The sequence below is a fragment of the Equus asinus genome, chromosome 6, assembly GCF_041296235.1.
Source record: "Equus asinus isolate D_3611 breed Donkey chromosome 6, EquAss-T2T_v2, whole genome shotgun sequence".
NCBI classification, from domain to species: domain Eukaryota; kingdom Metazoa; phylum Chordata; class Mammalia; order Perissodactyla; family Equidae; genus Equus; species Equus asinus.
In genome coordinates this window covers 75,194,444-75,216,094 of record NC_091795.1, presented here as the reverse complement: position 1 = coordinate 75,216,094, position 21,651 = coordinate 75,194,444, and the positions used below count along the sequence as shown (strand labels likewise).

The window sequence follows — 21,651 nt, the reverse complement described above, 5'->3', positions numbered from 1 at the left end:
TGGAATGTGGATCTTGGTGGCCTCTATCTGATTCTCCTAGCTTGTCAATTGGTTAGGGACCTTATCTTGTTAGGCCAGGAGCCTTATGGACAACCCTATCTCATTAGGCTGGTTCCTATCTCAAGTCTCCCTGTCTTTGAGAACCAGCCTCCGCAAGAGTGAAAGAGTGAAAATCAGAATCCATTTTGTTGTCTGCTTCAGGGGAGAAGAATGAATTCGACCATGCCTAAAGTTGTTTGAGTTACGTGTCGGCCCCCTCGCCCCCAAACACATGTTTTAAAACCTAAAGCTATTGTCAGGAGGCCAAATCTGACTAATAGTGTGACCTTAAATCCTTAGCCTGCCATTTTTTCATCCCCTTGGAGCAAACTTCTAGCTGTTAAGCTTAATTCTGTCGTTTTTATAGTTCTCAATGACACTCGTTACAGTTGGTAGCATCTCTGGGTCTAGAGCTTGCTTTTTCCCCTTCGTTCTTTGCCAGGAGAGCTTCCTATGGGTGTTGGTCTGCCAGTTCCCTGTTCCTGTATACTGACCAGATGCGATGTCAGATGAAGGCCACTCTTATCACACATTAGAATTTTTGATTCCTTCCACTAATTCACAAAATCAAGGCACAAATCACAGCCAAGAAGGGCAGTTTGTTTTGATAATTCCTCTGGCTCAAGTATGAATAATTTTCCTGAACTATATTATCTCCCTTTTCACCGGAGACTAAACCTAACTTTTACGCAAACTTTTATTCAAAACCCAGGGCCTTGTCCCTAACAAGGTGCTTCCTGGAATCCTAGTGGTGCTTAGGGTGGGGTCTTACCTCCCTCAGACCTCAAATTTCCTATATAACAACTTGCAGAAAAATGTACAGTCATAAATGTAAATGAGTCCGAGTGTGGCATATTTTTCAGTATATTAACCCCTTTGCTTGCATATGTCTGAAGTTCTTAGTTACCTCTTAACACTGGATCATTTGCTCAAAAGGTACATCACAACAAGGGTAGGGAACTCCTCAGAGACTCAGAATCTCCTTTCAGGCCATCAGTTTTGCTTCTCAGTGTTTTTAGTCTTAACAAGAGTAATTTCCTAGGTGTTTTTACTTGAGTTAGACTGGCCTGTGAAATTCAGATTCTGCCATATGACCTTTTGTTTACTAGGATAAATTCTTGTTAAAACTGTACTAATTTAGTTATACTCAATACTGATGCCAGCCAAAGCATATCCCTTAAAGAAGTTCTTCCTTTATTCCCAATGGGAAGAATCTTTTATGTCTCTATTTAGAATCTGAAGACCCTTAGAAAACATTAGCAGCCCTTTGTGACTTTACTATTAGTTTTAGTTGAATTCTTCCAACATTTATAGAAACCTACTGTTTGCTGGGCAGTGGTGCTCCAAAGATGAGTAAGAAACAGAATTTACCTCCAAGGAGCTTATGGTCTGATAGTACAGATACACATGAGCAGAATATTTTAGTATAAGATGACGGATGCTAAGATGTAAGTATATCCAGATTCCAAATTCTATTTGGCCATCATATTTACACCTAAATATTTCTCCCTCTGATGTTCTTGTCTAAAGTAATAGTCCGCTCAGTTTGTGTCTAGTACAGACTCTCCCTCTGCGATCCCTAGACCTACTCCTGTGAGTCGACACACTTTCATAAAAAACTGACATTTGGTTGAAATCAGCCTTATGTGGAAAAATTTAGCTTTAACCTTGTAATATCAGTAGTTTTTTCACTTTGACCTCCAGTCTTGTTGGCTCAGTTACACAATCACCTACTTAGTTGATGAGAGTAATTCTTCTGTCTTTGGAGAAACTGTACACAGTTGACCAGTGTGATTATTTATAGAATATTTTAATGTTCCTAGAAGCCGTTTCAAGTTGCCTTCCTTCTTCCTAGTAGTGAAACCTTAAGCATCTTACTTTCTACTCTGGTTTTCCAGTAGAGGGAGTTGAGAAAGAACACAAACATTAGTTCGGGGCTTACTGTGTGCCTGACAAAGTGCTAGGTACATTTCACGTCTAATTCTTGTAGGTAAGGTGCAAATGAAGAACAGATTCTCAAAATATTAGTTAACTTGCTCATGGTCAGACATTTAGTACTAGTAGAACTGGCATTTGAACTGCCTATCTGACTAAAGGCACCTATGTCCTCGCAGACCTTCTTATACTTGGAAGTCTATAGAACAGATTATGCAGCATAATTTTCTAGGGATGTGTTAGGATTCTTTTGGTTGTAAGAGAATATACTGACTTATGCAAAAAAGGGAATTTACTGGTTCACGCAACTGAAAATTCTAGTAGACCTGTAATGACAGTTGTATCCAGGGGCTGAGATGGTATCATCATGACTTTGTAGCTCTCTCTATAAGGCAGACAAGATGGCCACAGAAGGCCCTAGTTTAGTAATCCCAGTGGAAAGATCTAGTCAATTCCATGGGTCTAACAGAAAGGTTCTTCAGAAGACTGAAGGGCTTGAGTCATGTGCCCTTGCCTCTGGTAGGCCCTACCTGTACCACACGGAATGGGTTCCCCTCAGGGAAGAGGAGTTCTATTATCAGATCAGGGAAGGGATGTTGAGCAGGAGAAGAACAACTGATGTCCACTATAGGGTGGAAGTTTAAGACTCTCAATCTGAAGTTGCAGGAGGTATTTTGTTTGATTTACACAGTGTTGTGAAAAAAATTAGAGAAAATATTTTCAGGCGATTTCCTCTAGAAATCTAGGTTTCTTGGCTTCTCTTAAAGAATCAAATGATGTGGAAACACTGGGCCAAATTCTCACATTATTGTACTAACTGGCTGGAGTTGAGCAGTGGTTCCTTCCTTTGTATGCTCACTCACCAGCCTACCTCATTCGTACTTAATAATTGGCAAGAATCTCTGGGCATTTGAGTGTGTGACCCTTGCTCTAAGTCATGCAGGTTTCCCTGGTAAAGTAAGTACAGTGTTATTCCAGCCATAATTGTAGGTTCTGCTTAAGTGTTGGCTGACTTAATTTTATACTGAGATTCACTATGCATAGTCGTTGCCACAAAATTGTATTAAGAATAATCATTAGTTGTGTGCAATGACAAAATAAAACAGATTGTTAAACAACCTAGATGTGTAAGATGTGTATATATGTGTGGGCAGGAGAATGGTCTTTGGGGTTTGCAGCCGACAAGAGTCTTGCCAGTAGGTCAGGTATATTGCAGCCAGTTGCCCGTTTAAGTATGCCTTTTCGTGTTTGGGAATGTACTTTTATCCTATTTAATAGGCATTAGATGACAAATTTCCTGTATCCTATAAGAATGTACACCTGTATTTTCCTGTAGGGAAGTAGCAACTCAAAGCCACAAATACCAAAGCTTTGCATTCTGTGAAGATTTCTGGCCACCCACGTTTTGATATTGCAAAAGTGATATTACAAGCGCTTCTGCTTTGTTTATGTTCACTGGGCACATCTTTTGTAGCTCTTTATTTGGTAATAAATTATGTGAATTGAGTGCGTAAGTGGGGGAGGGAGGAGAAAATAGAACATTTTGGAGAGAGTGCAGAAGACTGAGGACTGCAGTGTGACTAACTGAAGAAAGGATATATATTGCCTCCAAGTATTGCCCTTGGGAAAGATAATTCTGTTGGCAGGACTTAAGATCTCAAGGAGAAAGAATTGACTTATCTAGCAGAAAAATGTGGGATAGGAGTTTGAGGAAAGAAGAATCCAGTTCAGACCAAGCAGGGTCGCTGCTCTAGTGTTTCTCACCTTTTGGAAACGGCCCCATTTTGGCCCTCCAGACCCATCTTCCAGTGGATAATATACCCAGAGTTGGTATGTTTGGTAACAGAAGTGGCGTACCACCCACTCTCTATGTTCCTCAATCTTACAAGAGTTCGGGTAGGTACCACTTGCTGGAGGAAGGATTTGAAATCCTCAGTACCTTAGTATTTCCAGATGTGGAGGTTTTCCTGATTACTATTTAATCTTTCGCTTTTATATTTTGTCTTCTTTGCAAACACTAGGGCAGTGTTATATGTCTTTGGACTCTGGTGAATCTTCATGGCCTATAATAGTTACAAGTAGAGTAAATATTTGTAGAATGGTGTTTTTTGATCATGCAGGTGCTTTAAGGGTGTGATTTGATATTCTGAATCTTGGATCATATTTTTAGTGTAAGATACCTATGGAGTATTGTATTCGCTTATAATCTGTTTTATTTCTGTAAAGTTGGTAGTAATTTTTCCTCTTTGATTTCTGATTGTAGTAATTTGAATCTAAAGAACCAACTTTTGGTTTCTTTATTTTCTCTTTTGTTTTTCTAGTCTCTATTTTATTTGTTTATACCTTAATCTTTATTATTTCCATCCTTCTGCTTTGGATTTGGTTTACTCTTCTTTTTCTAGTTTCTTATAGTGGAAGATTAGATGATTGATTTGAGATCTTTTTTCTTTTTCGTTATAGGCATTTATATCTTTACATTTCCCTCTCAGCACTGCTTTCACTGCATCCCATAGTTTTGGTATATTATGTTTTTGTTTTCATTTATCTCAAAGTGTTTTTAATTTCCCTATGATTTCCTTTTTGACCTATTGGTTATATAGGAGTGTGTTGTTTAATTTCCACATGTTTCTGACTTTCCCAAATTTCTTTCTGTTATTGATTTCTAATTTCATCCCTTTGTGATTAGAGAACATATTTGGTATGACATCGATCCTTTCAAATTTATTGAGACTTGTTTAATAGCCTAACATATAGTCTATCCTGGAGAATGTTCTGCATGCACCTGAGAATGTGTGTTCCGCTGTTGGGTGCTTGGAGTGTTCTTCAGATGTCTGTTGGGTTTAGTTGGTTTGTAACATTGTTCAAGTCTTCTATTTCTGTCATCTGTATGGTTCTTCTATCCGTTATTGAAAGTTGGGTATTGAAGTCTCCAAATATTATTGTTAAATTGTGTATTTTTCCCTTCAGTTTTTGCTTCATGTGATTTGGGGGTCTCTTGTTAGGTGAATACTTACTTATAATTATTATATCTTCTTGATGGAGTGAACATTCATCATTAAAATATGCCCTTTTTTCTTCTATGAATAGTTTTTGTCTTAAGGTGTTATTTTGTCTGATATTAGCGTAGCCACTCCAGCTCTCTTTTGGTTACTATTTACATGATGGATCTTCTTCCATTTTTCTGGGTTTTTTTTGCTTTCAACCTGTGTGTCTGAATCTAAAGTGTGTCACTTTTAGACAACATTTAGTTGGATCATTGTTTTATTCTTTCTGCCAATCTCTGCCTTTGATTGGAGTGTTTAATCTCTTTGCATTTAATTTAATTACTGATAATGTAGGATGTCTGTTGGTCATTTTATTTGTTTTCTGTATGTCTCACTTTTTTTTCATTTCCCCATTACTGCCTTCTTTTTGGCTAAATGGGTATTTTCTAGCACACCATTTAATTCCTCTGTCATTTCTTTACTATATATATTTTTAGTTACTTTCTTAGTCATCCTACTAGGGATTATTTAAAATAGTAGAGGTTAAGTGTCTATTGAGTCCATCATCTAGGCATCCTCAGGGACGGTTTCTGTTCATTGTTTTTTTCCCCATATGACAGCTGTACTTTCTTGTTTCTTTGCATATTTTTGCTGAAAATTGGACATTTAAAAATAATATAATGTTGCAACTCTGGAAATCAGGTTGTTGTTGCTGTTTGTTTTGTTTTTGTTTGTTTAGTGATATTTCTTGGCTAATTCTGTAAAATCTATGTTCTTTGTCCTATGTAGCCACTGAAGTCTCAGGCTGATTAGCTTAATGGTCAGCTAATGATTGGACAGAAAATTCCTTAAATGCCTAAATCAACAAGTCTCCCTGTCTTTGCTGATGGCCTCTGTGTGTGCGTGTGTGTTGGGGCATGCTTTCAGCACTCAGTCAGGCACTTGACAACTCCGCCTTAGCTTTCACCAACTGCTTGTGCAAAAGCCTGAAGGTCACCCTGAGGTGAGAGCTTAGGGCCTTCTCAGGTCTTTCCTGAACATGTGCACAGTCTTCTAGATTCCCATGAATATGTTGGAGCTTTTCAAAGCCCTTATGTATATCTCATTCCCTTTTTTCCTTTTAAGTTTTTTGGTTAGCCTATTGTTTGACCCAGCTGTTATTTACCACCTCAGGCAGCTGCAAAATTAATTAATTGTCTCTAATTGTTTTTGACAAAGGCTTTTCACTGAGCAAGCTCAGAATTAGGTTAAATAAAGATAACCTTGCAAGTGAACTCTTCCAGGGAATCACCAGACTGGTCATATAATGACAGTGTTCTGGGAACGAGACTTTAGAGGCACTGCAAACCCATTCTATTCCCTCTGGTGGCTGCCAGGACACTAATTTTCACCATGATTGCCTGCTGCTAGTTTTCAAGGCTATTGCAGAGCTGGTGAAAATGGAAGAGGAATGGTGCAAGTTAAAATGACATGACATTTGCTGTTCTTAGCAAAATTTTACCATTTTTCTTGAATAAACACTCCCTGGATAATTTCAAATCTTAGTTAATTTCCAGAGTTCTGAAAAAGTTGATTCTAATACTTTTTGCCAGTTTTCTGCTTGCTTTAATGGAGTGGGGAATTATCAGAGGTCCTTTGCACCACCATTTTTGCTGACATCCACCTGTGGAACATAGGAAAAGTATTGAACCTGAAATCAAGGTCCTGTTTTTCAGCTTAGTATCTTTTGGTTTGGAGCTGACCAGTTGACCAAGGAATCTAAATTTTTATTTCTTTATCTTAAAAATGGGTATATTACTATCTACCTCTCAGAATTATTGTAGGGATTAAGTGAGATAATGCATTTAACAATGTGCTAGATAAAAATGAATCAGTAAATTACTATCAAATGGAAGGACACATAAGGAGATTAAAAGGTAGAAGTGAAAAAAGATTATCATTCAGGTTTTATTTATGGAGGCAGAGCCACTTGGAGTATTTCTGGGACTAAGGGGTCTTACTAAAGGAATTAGGTCTTACACAGATGTGGGAGGAGCTGGGGAACTGAAGGTGTGGAAGAGGGAGCAAGATCAGGAAAAAAATCATTTACCGGCACGCTTGTAACATTGGCACAAGTGGATAAGTCTGAACTTAACAGGAGAATCTGAGAAGCCAACTACTTCCAGCCATTGAAATGGGAGCGTGAGGGAGGAGCTCATGGAGGTTTGTGGAAAGCTGTTGTGTCTATGTAGCTAGATATGTAGCCCTACTGGGACCTGTGGGTCCGCAGTGAAATGTCTGATGGTGGGCCTGGGGTTGCTCTTGGTCAGCAGCGACAGCAATTGGAAAGGCACGTGGGACACAGAGAGCAAGGACGATGCAGGATATCTCAGCATCTTGTTTGATACCATATTTAACCATGACAACCTTCCAAGAGTAAAGGCTGTCGCTTTACTTCTGCCTTTCAAATCCCCAACGAGTTTCACTTTTGGCCAATTCTAACATGAAATCCGAAGGGAAGGGGATTTTAGGAAACAGCTTCCAGCTCACGCAAATTGACATAGTGTAATCCAGTGCGTATGACTGTGCAGTGGTTTAGCCCTTTAACTTGGGAGTTTACTTATTTGGAAAGTGCCAAACTACTAACAGAGTAGTACAGAGTATTTTATAGATTGTGTTACACAGTTAGAGAAGAGTTTCTGATTTGGAGAAATTTGTAGTTTCCTCAAAAGATGTTTAGATATTGGAGCATACTTAGAGCATATAAGAACAAAAATATCTGGAAACATATAAACATTTATTTTACATATCTTGCTTTATTTAATGGATGAATTCCTCAGAGTTAATGTATCAAATGTTTGTAAATTAAACATTTTCCTAATAACAAGTTAAAGTATCAAGAGTATTATCATTTCCAATTGGTTTTTGGTTGACATTGGCACACAATTTTTTATCTTAGTTTCTTGAGTTTTATTAGCATGATGTCATCAGGGTCATAGACTGGTGAGGTCTAATGTGATGGTGAGACAATGAAGGTCCTTGCAGACTAAATTATACTCTAAAGTTCATGTAATTCTGAGGCAAGATAGGAAAATGTACTTCTCTCTGTGCTAGTGAAAGCCCACTGCATCTGATGTTGCCTGGTTGTTGGGTAAAGGAAAACATATTTGCTTTATCAGTACCTGCTTTCCATGTGTCAGGGGCTGATGATTTGCTCCAGTAAAGAGATCGTGTCTGGAACAGTAGCTATAAGTAGAGCTACCACTATATTAAGTTTATAATAATCTGTGACATTTTCCAGGACCCATTTGTGTTCTGCTCGGTTTAAATGAGTATGTTAAATCATCTGTACACCCATACACAGACACACACACTTTGTGGTATCTTTCAAGTTTTTGATAGTAGCACACATTTCTGTGCTTTACATAGATATGCAGTGTTACTTTGGATTTTCTCTCTTAATGGGGAGAGGAAGCTGCGGGGCCTTTCACTTGGCCCATTATTCTGTAGTGGCACTGACTGAGGGCTCTGCTAGTTGCAGATATCAACTCGGTGTTCAAAACCTAGGAAGTAACCACTGGGTGGATTCAGAGGCTTACTAGGCCTACCATGGGATAAACTAACTCCCATAAACACACTAACTCATCGTGATGATGTTCTGGGTCCCAAAGGATTAGCATTAACTAAGAGCTAATCAACCCTGAAAAGATGAAGTATTTCCTTTTCCCCAGGATACAATTACCTGGTAAATGGTTACACTTCTTTGGGGAAGACCAGGGAAGAATTATGGTATATACTTATGTTATTGCAGGGTCCTTCCTCACCTGTATTGGCCTCTCCTTTATTTGTTCTTTTTATTTAAGAGTCTCTGAGTCTGTGAAGTGACTCAGAGATAGAAATTGGGTGAGAGACAATGTTTTAGCATGGTGATTCAGGTCAGACATCTGGTCTCCAAACCTAGATATTTTTTTTTTTAGTGTTATATAGATCAGGTTTGAACCTAGTTGGCTGTTCATCTGATTTGGTCCTGAGGCTTCATGATCAGTCAGCCACCATCTAGGATCCATGCTAGTCACACCATTCTAATTATCACTCTGGCTGTACCTATTGCAAGTAACTGTGCTCATCTTGCTTCCAGGGGTTAAGTGCTATCACAGTCTCTGTTACCTGGGTTCTAATCATCCTCATTGAAATCTGGAAGCTCATTTCAATAAAAGGACCTGCAGGCTTTTCCCCCAGCTTGCACAGGACATCTACTCTAGCACTTTTCAAGGATGCTGGTACTCCCACATACAATGCATTTCTCAAAGCCAAGGTGAAAGGAATATCCCCTGAGCCCTCATGGGGGACATAGTTAGAGGTGGGTGAACAGGTTGCAAATGATAAATTAACAACAGCATTTTCTTTCTAAGTTGTTAGATTCTTTCCTTCATATCACAACAAGAAATTTCTGGCATTTTGACTTTAGTTTTGGCCATATTTGAGTCTAGGTTTTAGTCAAGCAATTGAGCAAATAATTTAGACCAATCCCCAGCTGCTTGAGTTAGCACCGGGAATCAAAAATTTCTGATGAGTAGCCAAATTCAGCTGATTTAAAATTCTGATCCTCCTTGTCTATGGTCTAGCACACTTAGAATCTCTTTTTCCACGTGGTCCCAAGGTTTTCCTTCTAGAAATTAACAACATCTTGCAGTTCTTTTTGTGTGTAAGTCTATTTCTATGTCTGGAGGCGATGAGGAATGGAGGGTCAGGTATGAGGAGAAGTGGCATTGTCTTATGGTAACTGCCTGAGGTGCAGTCCTTATACTGTCTTTGAGCCAGGTAGCACTAGCCTCTCTGATAGGGGAGGGTTGCCTCTGCTGGAATAGGAAATTTGATAGGGTTTGGGGGTTTCTATTATCTGAATCATCTCAAATGTCCCCATTTAAATTCTTGGGTCTTTCTCGCTCTTAATCAATGCCCCCTTTTGCTTCTGGCCTTGATAAAGACACTCGTCGTACTAGAGTAACACTCTTATTTTAAACCATCATAGCAGTTATTATTGCTATGTAACAAACACATCAAAACTTAGTGGCTTGAATCAACAACAACTGTTTGTTTATCTCTCATTGTTTCTGTAGAACAGAAATTTAGGAAGGGCTTGACTGGGCCACTTGTGCATAAGAAAGGTACAGTGATGCAATGTTAACTCTAAATGAACTTTGATATATTGAAGATGCACATGATTAGCCCAAGGGCAATCACTGAAAAATAATAAAATGATGTATAGCTAAAAGGCAGTAGAGGAAGTTAAATAAATGACTAAAACATACCCATCAGATGCCTTGACTTTCACATAGAACTAGTGAAATCAAATTCATCCTATATTGTAATTCAGCAATCCTACAGGAGCAGTGTCTGCATTTGATTTTTGGCAGCTAAAAGGGAAAAGAAAATCTTTTAGGCAATCACAGAAATTCCATAGTTCTCCAACCTTGAGGATTTAAAACTCTGTGTCATTTTGTTTGTTTGAGGTGTCCAGTGAACTTAGAAGCAGCCAACCTACCTTACAGTCTTGTATTCTCTCATAATGTCTTATCACTCAATCCATAAAAGCCTTGCATTAGATAGGTGCTTTATTCTAAGTTACCACAGGTGATAATGTAAGTAATTGTTTCGTCACTGGATATTGTGGACCATCACTGTTCTACACTCTCATGGTCACTGCATCCTCATTGTCTTCAAATCCAACCAGATCAGATAACCAATCACAAATTTTCATTTTCTACAGGGCTGTGTTGCCTACAATCACTTCTGTACCCAGTTACTGTAATGATCATTGTTTAATTGCAGACCTACAGAATCCACTCTAACTAGTTAAAACAGAAAGGAACAATGTATTAAGTGAATTAGCCTTCAGAATTTCTGGGAGGGTGTGGGTATCAAGTTTCCAAGAGAAATACCTTCAACTACACTGTAAGATCATTTCGGCAAAAATCATGCTGTGGCTACAGTCTTTTACACATAATTTGGGTGAATACATATACTGGTATATGTAAATATACATATACTGAATACATATATAGATGATCTTACAGAATTATGGTTGGATACATTAATAACTTTTGTATTATCTGTGAATAGAGAAATTCACAGATTCTATTTTAAAACTTCATGCTTATTTTGGCTATTTGGGACTTAGAACTGTTTTCCCTTAGAAACTATTTTATAAATTCTGGTTCCATTTTCAAACTAGACCTAAGAAGCCTACATAACCCATACTGTATCAGAAATGCAAAAGAGCCATCATCCAAAGATACTTTTAGAAGCACAGCCATCTTTTTAACAATTTCACAAAAATTAGACTGCTTAAGAATTATAGGTACATCCACCCTAAAGAAAATCAAATATGCAGACCTTAAGATTGCCAGCTACGTAAGTTAGGGAGTCTAAAGTATCGTTTCAGCCACTGAAGGATGGCTTCTTGGATCTCTGTGTCCATTGTGGCCATGCCTATCTTGGCATCTTTGGTGACCCCACTGCTGTTTATGTGAAGGTGTTCGTGGGTGTGAGGATGGAAAGTAGAGCTACTGCCACGCTTCCTGCTCCCTGCTGAAAGTGATCAGAAACGGGGAGTAAGGGCCATGGGTTGGGGAGTGGAGTAGTAGTTGTAGCAAGTACAGAATTAGCTTGGGTGACCCGAATTGTGGACATATGAGAGTAACCAAGCCTGTGTAGTGTATTGAGGATGGGCTTTAATTTCTAAAGTGAACAGACTGTCTAGAATCAGATAGGTCTTGTGTTGGCAAGTTTTATCGGTGAGGTAAAAGAGTGCTTTGAACACTCAGTGAAGGTCAATCCCATGCAGGTCAGACGAGTCATAAAACCCCACCTGCTCTTAGCACTTGCCTTTTCTTTGGATTTGATTCTTATTGAATAAGTACCCATTTTCTGTCCTAAAGACAGTGAGCTTGTCTTTGAGAGCTAAGTAGTTTGGTTAAGAGGTAGGTTTTTAGCAATATCTATGCTATTGTATGTACCCTCCTCCTTCTTTTGTAAGTGTTTCAGCAGTCCTAGGCTCCCTGTGCATACCATTTTAAAAAAGGAAAACGTACTTTTCATTGCCATTGGTAGAGGTGAATTAAAGGCGGTGCTCTAACAAACGGTCACAGTGGTGACAACTGGAGTGTGGGGCAGGGAAACGGGGGGCTGGGCAAGTCCACGCGATATCATGCTGTAAGCCTCTCCTCCATGCCTTTCCTGGGGATTCTAGAATGCCAGTAAAGCAGTACTCCCCTCTTACCTGTTGTTCCTCTCTTTTACTTGTGCCGTGTTTATTTTCTAAGCCCCTCTTATTCAGCCTAGGTCCTAGATGCGTGAAATAAGCAGGTTGTTTCAAACTTTGAAAATAAAGTTTGGGATGATGTGGGATAAAAGCTGTATATGTGGTAAAAAATAGCTGTTACAGTCACTATAAGCCATTTGTTGCTTCTATTGTTATTTCTAGGCAGAAGAAATCCTTAGGCAAGAGCTGGAGAAAAAAGAAACACCAAGTTTATACTGCTTGCTTGGAGATGTCCTTCGCGACCACTCCTACTACGACAAGGCCTGGGAGCTGTCCCGGCACCGCAGTGCCCGTGCGCAGCGCTCCAAAGGCCTCCTTCATCTGCGGAGCAGGGAGTTTAAGGAATGTGTGGAGTGCTTTGAACGCTCGGTGAAGATCAATCCCATGCAGGTCAGACGAGTCATAAAACCCCACCTGCTCTCAGCACTTAGGTTTTCCTTTGGATTTGATTCTTACTGAATGAGTGCCCATTTTCTGTCCTAAGGATGATAAGCTTGTCTTTGAGAGTGAAGAACTTAGTCTCTAATGTCCTTCTTGCTTGTCACTGAAAGTGGACTGGTAGGTTTTCTCTTACTCCTTTCTCTTATGTTTCTCTTATTCATTTTTCTGTTTCATTTTGTTGCTTCTTTCTGTTAACTGCCCTTAATGCAAATACAACTGTTAAAATTAGGTTCTATTTTGAGCAGGTATGTTAGGAAGGAAATGAATGAGAGTCAAAATTATAGACAGTATAGGACTCTGCAAGTAATTGCTTAAGTCAATAATGAAAGAAAAACTTTTACATAAATGCGATAACATATAGAATGGATTGTTGATCATTTTAAGAAAAAAATGTATTTGCGTACACAAATATTTTTAAATGTTTAAAAGATTTTTAAAGTTTTTAAAAAATAATACCAAAAGAGCCTGGATCTTTGAGTGACAAGAAAATCCACAGGAGAGGACCTAATTTTGAGGGGCAAGAGATCAACCTTATTTTGTACTTAATGATATTTGGTTAGTAAAATGATTTTATTCTCCAAAATGGTCATTATTTTTTAACCAAACTTTCTTGACTACTGCTTTCCCATTTCACCAAAGGCCCACATAACTGTCAACCATGGCTCCTGACAAACATGCACACTGACTTGGTCTAATTCCAGTTAAAATACTAATTTATAATCAGCTCTTAATGTTTACTGAGCATCTGCTATGAACCAGGTACCTCACTGGGTATTTTGCTAGTATTTGAACCCAGGTGGTCTGACTCTGGAGCCCACACTTTTTTTTGTTTTGTTTTGTTTTTTTTGATGAGGAAGATTGGCCTTGAGCTAACATGTGTTGCCATTCTTCCACTTTTTTACTTGAGGAAGATTGTCACTGAGCTAACATCTGTGCCAGTCTTCTGCTATTTTGTATGTGGGACACTGCACAGTGTGACTTGATGAACAGTGTGTGCCCAGGATCTGAACCCATGAAACGTGGGCCACTGAAGTGGAGCATGTGAACTTAAGCATCTGCCACTGGGCTGGCCCCTACCTGCACTTGTTTTTTATTGTGGTAAAAAACACATAACATAAAATTTACCATCTTAACCATTTCCAAGTGTACAGTTCAGTAGTGTTAAGTACATTTACATTGTTGTATAACCATCATCACCATCTATCTCTACAACTTTTTTCATCCTACAAAACCGAAACTCTGTCCCCAATAACCAATAGCTCCTTATCCTTCTCTCCCTTTAGTCCCTGGCAACCATTCTACTTTCTGTCTCTATGAATTTGGCTACTTTAAGTACCTTATATGAGTGGATTCATACAGTATTTGTCCTTTTGTGACTGGCATATTTTATAAGCATAATGTCTTCAGGGTTCATTTGTGTTGTGACGTGTGTCAGAATTTCCTTCCTTTTTAAGGCTAAGTAATATTCCGTTGTATGTATACACCACATTTTGTTTATCCATTCATCTGTTCATGGACACTGGGTTGCTTCTACCTCTTGGCTATTGCGTATACTGCCACTGTGTGCGAGGGAGTGCAGAAATGGTCATTTTTGAACTGAGTAGACTCGGGGCATATCTTTTACATTGAAAAAAATCAGAAGTACAATTTTTTATGACAGGTTGAGCTAATTGCTTACTTTCTTCACTCTGTAGTGAATACAAGGAGAACCTTCCAAATCAGCTGGCTGGTGAGAAGCTTGGGGAAGAGAGTAGGACAGGCGTGAGTACAGAATAGGAGCAGAAATGAGCGAGGTTGAGAAACCCTGCACTAAGTTGATCATCACTAGACTTTCTTTTTTTTGATAGAAAATAGAACTCTGTATTGTGTTATTAAAATTTTACTTTTACTTTTATGGAAAACTGTGTCATATCCTTGGTTATGTTAGTAGCCTCTGCCTAAAGTTCACCTAACCATAGCTGCCGTAGGGACTAGGGAAGGTACCTCCCTCCCTGAGCCTCCATAGTCCGTTGAATCAGTGCCTGGTACCTCGCAGACGGGAATTGTTCTCTCCAGCACCCAGGCTCTTCTCATCACACCGGCACTAACATTTTCCTCCTGCCTCACAGGCTGCTCCTTCTCAGTCGTCTTTGCCGGCTCCTAGGGCTTAGTCCTCAGGCCTTCTCTCAGTCTATGCTCACTCCCTTGATTTCATCTAGTCCCATAGCTTTAAATACCATCTGCACACCGACAACTCCCAAAAGCTTATTTCCAGTCTTGTCTTCTCCCCTGATCTCTAAACTCCTGTATCTAACTACTTCCTCAGTCTCCCGTTCGTCACTCTAACTTAACATCTCCAATATCTGAAATATTGTTTTCCCCCTCCTAAAAACTTTTGCCTCCCAAGGTTATCCCCATCCCTGTAAATGGCAGCCCCATCCGGTCTTGAAGTCATCCTTGATTCCCCTTTCCCTCATGCCCCACATCTAACCCATCAGCAAATCCTAGCAGACCTACTTTCAAAATACATCCAGAATCAGACAACTTCTTACCGCTTGCCACCAATTTGATTCAGATCCCCATTATCTCTCACTTAATTAATATATTACCTCCTTTGTGGTCCTCCTGCCTGTTTCCTTGTCCTCATCTGCCTATTCTCAATGAACATCCAAATTGATCCTTTCAAACGCAGATCGGATGTGTCATTCCTCTGCTCCATGCTTAGTGATAATAGCCAGAGTCCCTTAATGGCTCTCAGGTCTTTCCCCAGCCTAGCTCATGTTACTTCCTTACCACCCCTCCCGTTCTCCTTCTTGTTCACCCCATATTAGCCTCTTTGTTCTTCCCTGACTATTCCAAGCATATTCCTGCTTCAGGGTTTTGGTACTTGCTGTTCCTCTGCCTGGAATGTTCTTTTTCTAGATATCTGCATACCTTGCTCCATTACCTCATTCAAGTCTTTGCTCAAATGTCACTTTCCCAGAGAGGCCTTCCATGATCATTCTGTTTAAAATCACGCCTCCACCTTCCACCCCTACCTTACACTCCTTGTTTTCCTTCTGTGCTTTATTTTTTTCCATAGAACTTAGCACCTTCTAATATTATATATAGCTTACTTTTTTAAAAAATTCTGTTTCTCCTCCACTAGAATGTTAGTCCCATGAAGGCAGAAATTTTTAACTCTATGGTTCATTTATATTTTCCTAGTGTCTGTAACAGTGCCTAGCACATATAGGGTATTCAGTAAATATTTGTTGAATGAGTGGATAATATCTTTAGCCAGTTATTCAATCCAATATATATTCATTGTCTGCTGTGCACATAGCACCGAGCCGGAGGATGAAGCAGTAGCAGCAGGTCACTGGATCGTCTGCTTTGTCCCCGCTGGCACAGTCTAGTGAAACGAACATAGACAAAGCTAGCCAACAATGCGAAGCCTCAGAGAAACGCCAAGTGAGTTATATGTAAAGCATTAGTTATATAGAAGCCAGAGAGAACATTTCTACCTTCGGTAGACAACAAAGAGAGGATTTGAATTTGGCTTTGATGGACAAATAGTAGTGGAAGAGGCCAAGGGAAGGGCAGCCCTGGAAACAGAAAGAGGAGTGTGTGTGTGGCGGGGGAACAGAAGGGTTAGTGAACAGGCTAGTGTTTTAGAGTGAAGGGGAATAGGGCAGTTCCAGTGAGAAAGCTAGACTGGAGCCAGATTATGAAAGATCTTAAATGTGAGGCTAAACCCTTTGGCTTTCTGTTTGGCAGATAAGGAGCCATGGAAGGGTTGATTTGTGTTTGGCTTTGTTTTGAATAAAGGAATGTGGTGTGCCTGAAGGTAATTTAGGAATATTATTTTGGCATCACTTTGGCTGTGGGAGATAGTAGATGTAGGCAAGGTTAGGAGAGACTAGCAATAGTCCAGTGTGGCAGTTGTTAGTGTGGGAGGGGCAATAGGAAAGAAGAGATGGATGTGAGGGAATTTGCAAGGGAGGCCTTGGCAGGGCTTGATGGTCTCGCTATATGATTTTGAATTAATTACTTAGCAAGACAAAGAAATGACAGTTGCTCAAAGCAGTGTCACAGTACATACAGATGTTATGTGAGGTTATTTTGCAGTTTGTCATATGGACCCAATTCAGGCAGGCTGTAAGCCATACCAAAATATGCAGGCATTTGATGCTACAGTTGTACAGAACTACTACAAGATGTAAACTTGGACACCATAGACTTCTTATAGCTTGTGATCCAAGTGTGAACTCTCTCTGAAGAAGGAGAGCTCTACACGCTATTGTCTCCTTTAAGTCCTGGAAGAAAAGGAAAACAGAAAAATGGAATTTAAAAAATTCTATCCTCTTTTTTCAGACATATCCAGACAACTAGGTTTAATAACAAAATTTAGGCAAAGTAAAACTGATATTCAAATGGCTTTTGTGCATTGTAATGACTTTCTGAAATCAAATTGGTATAAAAATAGGAGTGTTTGGCTTTATATCAGAGCCAGTGTGCAAAACTTAACACATTGTCTGTGGTGCATTTGTTAGAGACCCAGAATACGTGTATCTGTTGATATTTGTGCTTTTGAGATTGCTAGCTGTCATTCACTTATACCTACCTGTTTCATTTTCCCAAGCAACTTCTGAAACTACAAAAATTCAGCCTTAGACTTCTGGGGTTTGTGGGCTATTGGAAGCTGAAGAAAGTGGGAGGAAGGTGGTAACCAAACCTCCCAAGCAGGATTTCACAAGACTCAGGACGAGAATTAAGACATAAATCCTATGTCTACTCTTAGCTAGTTATTATTCCCATTGCCCCCTACTTCTATGCAAAAGGAAAAACAAAGAAATTGCTGAGATATCAAACCAGTATGTGTAGCACTGAAAAAGGAAAATATCCTTTCCTATCATTTTTTTCCACCCCCTCTCAACACACATACTTTATTCATTTTCTTTTGTTAGTTGGCCCTCCTCCCCTTAAAAAATTTATTTTCTTAACTCTCCTCCTTGATTAACTTTGATAAGGTTATATCATATTAGTGGCAGTATATATATATCCAAAGACATGTCTAGGCAGAAGGGCTGTAGGAGTTGAGAGGACATGGGCAGCCACTGTGGACTAACAGGGCCAAGAAAGGCTTTGTGCTGGAGATGAGACAGGAGTTAGCTCAGGTGTGCACTGAATGATCAAAAGTTGACTAGATGTTCAGGAGGGGACTGGGTTCCCAGATAGGAGACGAGCAGGAGGAAAGGTATGGATTCTAGAGTTCACTAAACATAAGTGGCTGTCCCAATTTATGTCTGGTATCCTGGTAACCCATCCAGTTTAGCATTTGTCCCAGATTTTTCATTTTTACATGAAGCTATTATTAATAGTTCCTTTAAAAGAAGTTGGAATGGGTTTTCGTAGACATACATCCACTTTGTACTTCCATCTTCTGCCATAGTCTCATCTAATGTTTAACGTATGTGCAGTAGACACAGCTCCCACTTTACAATGTGCTAAAACGTGAAAGATGATCAGTAATAGCCTGTCTCATTTTTCCCAACTCTTTTCGGATGCAACTTACTAACATAGCCCTTTGGAGGACAGCATGCAGGATGCTTGCTGATGAAACCACCTGAGCTTGCTCTGAGTGGCTGAGGACAGCCAGCTCCTTCAGGTCTTGGGTGGTGGTGGGAGAAAAGCTTGAGCCAATGTCTCTGTAAGTCCCTTGGTATATCAGACATTTGTGCCAAGCTGCGGCCTGCGTGACACATGACGTTGCCTGGCTGCCAGTGGGCAGAATGAGCGTGGATGCGGGGAGTTGCAGGCTGGATGAATGGGGAAGAGGTAGAGCAGTCCTGCCAGAGTAAAGCACGTGGAGAACAGTCGGAATTCTCTTGCTGCAGTGGTTTTGTCACTTACTGTATGGTCTAACTGTATCACTATTTTTGTATTATGTTGCTTGGTAACTTTTTTTTTTAATAAAGATTTTATTGTTTTCCTTTTTCTCCCCAAAACCCCCTGGTACATAGTTGTATATTCTTAGTTGTGGGTCCTTCTACTTGTGGCATGTGGGATGCCGCCTCAGCGTGGCTCGATGAGCGGTGCCATGTCCACGCCCAGGATTCGAACTGACGAAACACTGGGCCGCCTGCAGGGGAGCTCGTGAACTTAACCACTCGGCCACGGGGCCGGCCCTGGTAAACTTTTTATATAGTTTATAATGAACCCTTTTGGCAGGAATCATCTCCAAAAAGCAAACAAACCAAAAAAGTGTATTTTTGGAGAACAATGAAGAACTCAATTTTCATTTGTCAAGAGAGTTAATGAAGGCATAACTTGTACAAAATGTAGTTCACATTTACACTCCCCCTCAGGGGCCTTAGTGATATCACTGACCACATGAAAACCAGGAGAAAATCTGAGGAAACATTACCATTGACATCAGAAGCTCATAGGTTTTTAAAATATTTGTATAGAAAGCTCATCCAAAGATGAGCATTTCATATGAAGCTGTAGAAGGTGCATTGTCATGTCATTCTGTGGAGTTTGACTTTTTATCTAGAGCGAAGAAAATGAGCAAAATTAGTTTAGAAGGTTAGTTGATGGCAAATGTTCTTGTGAGATCATAGCTGTTAATGTGATGGCTCTTTAGCAGGGGTAGTTCACTAACAGTTGAATTTGCCTGTTTTATATCAGTGGCAGTCAGAGACTTCAAACAGAAAACTTGTTAATTTGGTTCTCATAATGGTTTAATTTTTCCCCCAATTAGTGGATTCAAAACAAAATTTTTGGAAATTCATTCTATCAAAGGTGAAACATCTAACATTATTCTGAATGCTATTGTAAATTCAGTTAAAAAGTTGAACATCAAAGATAAAAGTATTTTTTTTAGTGGTAATAATAAGGATACGAATTTTGGTGGAAGATGGCAACATGGTAAAAATAATGCTGTTTCTGAATTAAGAAAACCTCTGGAGCAGAAACGTGCTTGGAGTTGGTTGTAGTGGTAGACATAATACGGTCCAGACAAGCTTCCACCAATGGAAGTAAAAACTTGCTATTGTCATTTGCAAATATTTTTATACGTACCATTTGGGTAATTGAGTTACAAAATTATTGTGATATTGTCTGATATGATGATGTCTGATTGTGATGATGTCTGATGTTGAATTAAAGTTAAATTCTCCTAGTGTGGCAGTATATACTTTCTCTGTTTGCTGCCCATCATCTAGTGCACTTTAAAAATGTTTGAGTTTTTGAGGAATTTTTTTATGTCAATTAAGGTGTCCTACAGTGATATGAAAAATTGTTTTAAAGGAGTCCTTTGTGTTTTGACTGCATTGTGTTCACAATCATTTGGAAATCTTTTATGTATTCAATTAGTGGAATTCCAAAAAAACTTTAGCTTTTAGCGAATTGTAATTAACGAAAGCAACACTTTCAAACAGGAAGACATTGAAATTTGTCATAGAGGAACAATGAGAGTTCAAATGATGTACAAGATATAATTTTGAAATGTATAATTGCACTTTTGAATATCCCTACTGTATTAGATATCTCTACTGTATTATCTGGCTGGGGCTACCGTAACAACATACAATGGACTGAGTGGTTTAAACAATAGAAGTTTATTTTCTCATAGTTCTGGAAGCTAGAATTCCAAGATCAAGGCACCTTCAGGGTTGGTTTCTGGTGAGAACTCTCTTCCTGCGTTTTAGACGGCTGCCTTCTCACTGTGTCCTCACAGGGCCTTTCCTTTGCGTATGTAGAGAGAGAGATCTCTGGTGTCTTTTTCTTCTTCTTGTAAGGACACCAGTCCTTTTGGATTAGGGTGCCACTGTTATGACCTCATTTAACCTTATTTATTTCCTTAAAGGCCCTATCTCCAAATACATTCACACTGGGAGTTTCAGCATATGAATTTGGGGAGGATACAATTCAGTCCATAACATCTACGTAGGAGAAATATTTTCTTTGTAACCTTTTATTAAGAAAATTTCAATGACATAAAATATACAACAGCAGAGAGACCAGAATAACGAGCCCCCTCCCATGTGCCCATCAACCCACTTCAGCAATTACTGCCTCATCGCTGATCATGTTCCATCTATTTCCCCACTCCACCCCATATTATTTTGAAACAAATCCAGTATGAGTCATTTCATTTTTAAATGTTTTAGTGTGTATCTCTAAAAAATAAGGATTTACAAAGTAACCATGATACCATTGTACTTAAAACATCAACGATAATTGGCAAGAAACTTTTGATTGAGCTTCTGATTTTAATTGAATAAATTTATGTTGTATACTAGAATAGATTGTAATTGAGAAGGCCTGTAATTTAGCAGTGTCTAAATTTGGTTTAACTTATAAAGAATCATAAATAGAGACAACTTATTTGATTTTCTTATTAAAAATATTTGTTGAAGAAAGGACTCTAAATGGAGGCCAAAAAACAATACCTAAGAAAAATATTTATAAGTTACAGTATTAACAAAACTAGAGTTAAGAATATCCCCAGTTTAGCAGAAGTTGCTGAGGTTACCACTTATCTCAGTACATTTAAAAAAAACTTGTTTTCCAGCTTTGTTGAGATACAATTGACATAATATTGTGTAAGTTTAAGGTGTACAACATGGGGGCCGGCCTGGTGGCGCAGTGGTTAAGTTCGCTTGTTCTGCTGCTTGTAGGCCCGGGGTTCACTGTTTTGGATCCTGGGAGCAGACATGGCACCACTTGGCACGCCATGCTGTGGTAGGCGTCCCACATATAAAGTAGAGGAAGATGGGCATGGATGTTAGCTCAGGGCCAAGCTTCCTCAGCAAAAAAAGAGGAGGACTGGCAGTAGTTAGCTCAGGGCTAATCTTCCTCAAAAAAAAAAAAAAAAAAAGTGGTGTACAACATGATGATTTTTTATATGTATATATTGTGAAATGATTACCACAGTAGTGTTAGCTCCTCTATCACCTCTCGTAATTATGTGTGTGTGTGTGT

The 21,651-nt window shown here is 39.2% G+C and overlaps 1 protein-coding gene across 2 annotated transcripts in view; it reads left to right on the top strand.

The window, feature by feature from the left end:
• Nucleotides 1-21,651, top strand: part of TTC27 (tetratricopeptide repeat domain 27) — a 176,440-nt gene that overhangs the window by 108,493 nt on the left and 46,296 nt on the right. For both annotated transcript variants that reach the window (XM_014854931.3, XM_070512289.1), the window contains one exon: nucleotides 12,424-12,651. In XM_014854931.3, coding sequence (XP_014710417.3) covers nucleotides 12,424-12,651 — 228 coding nt within the window. The remainder of the gene's footprint in view (nucleotides 1-12,423; nucleotides 12,652-21,651) is intronic.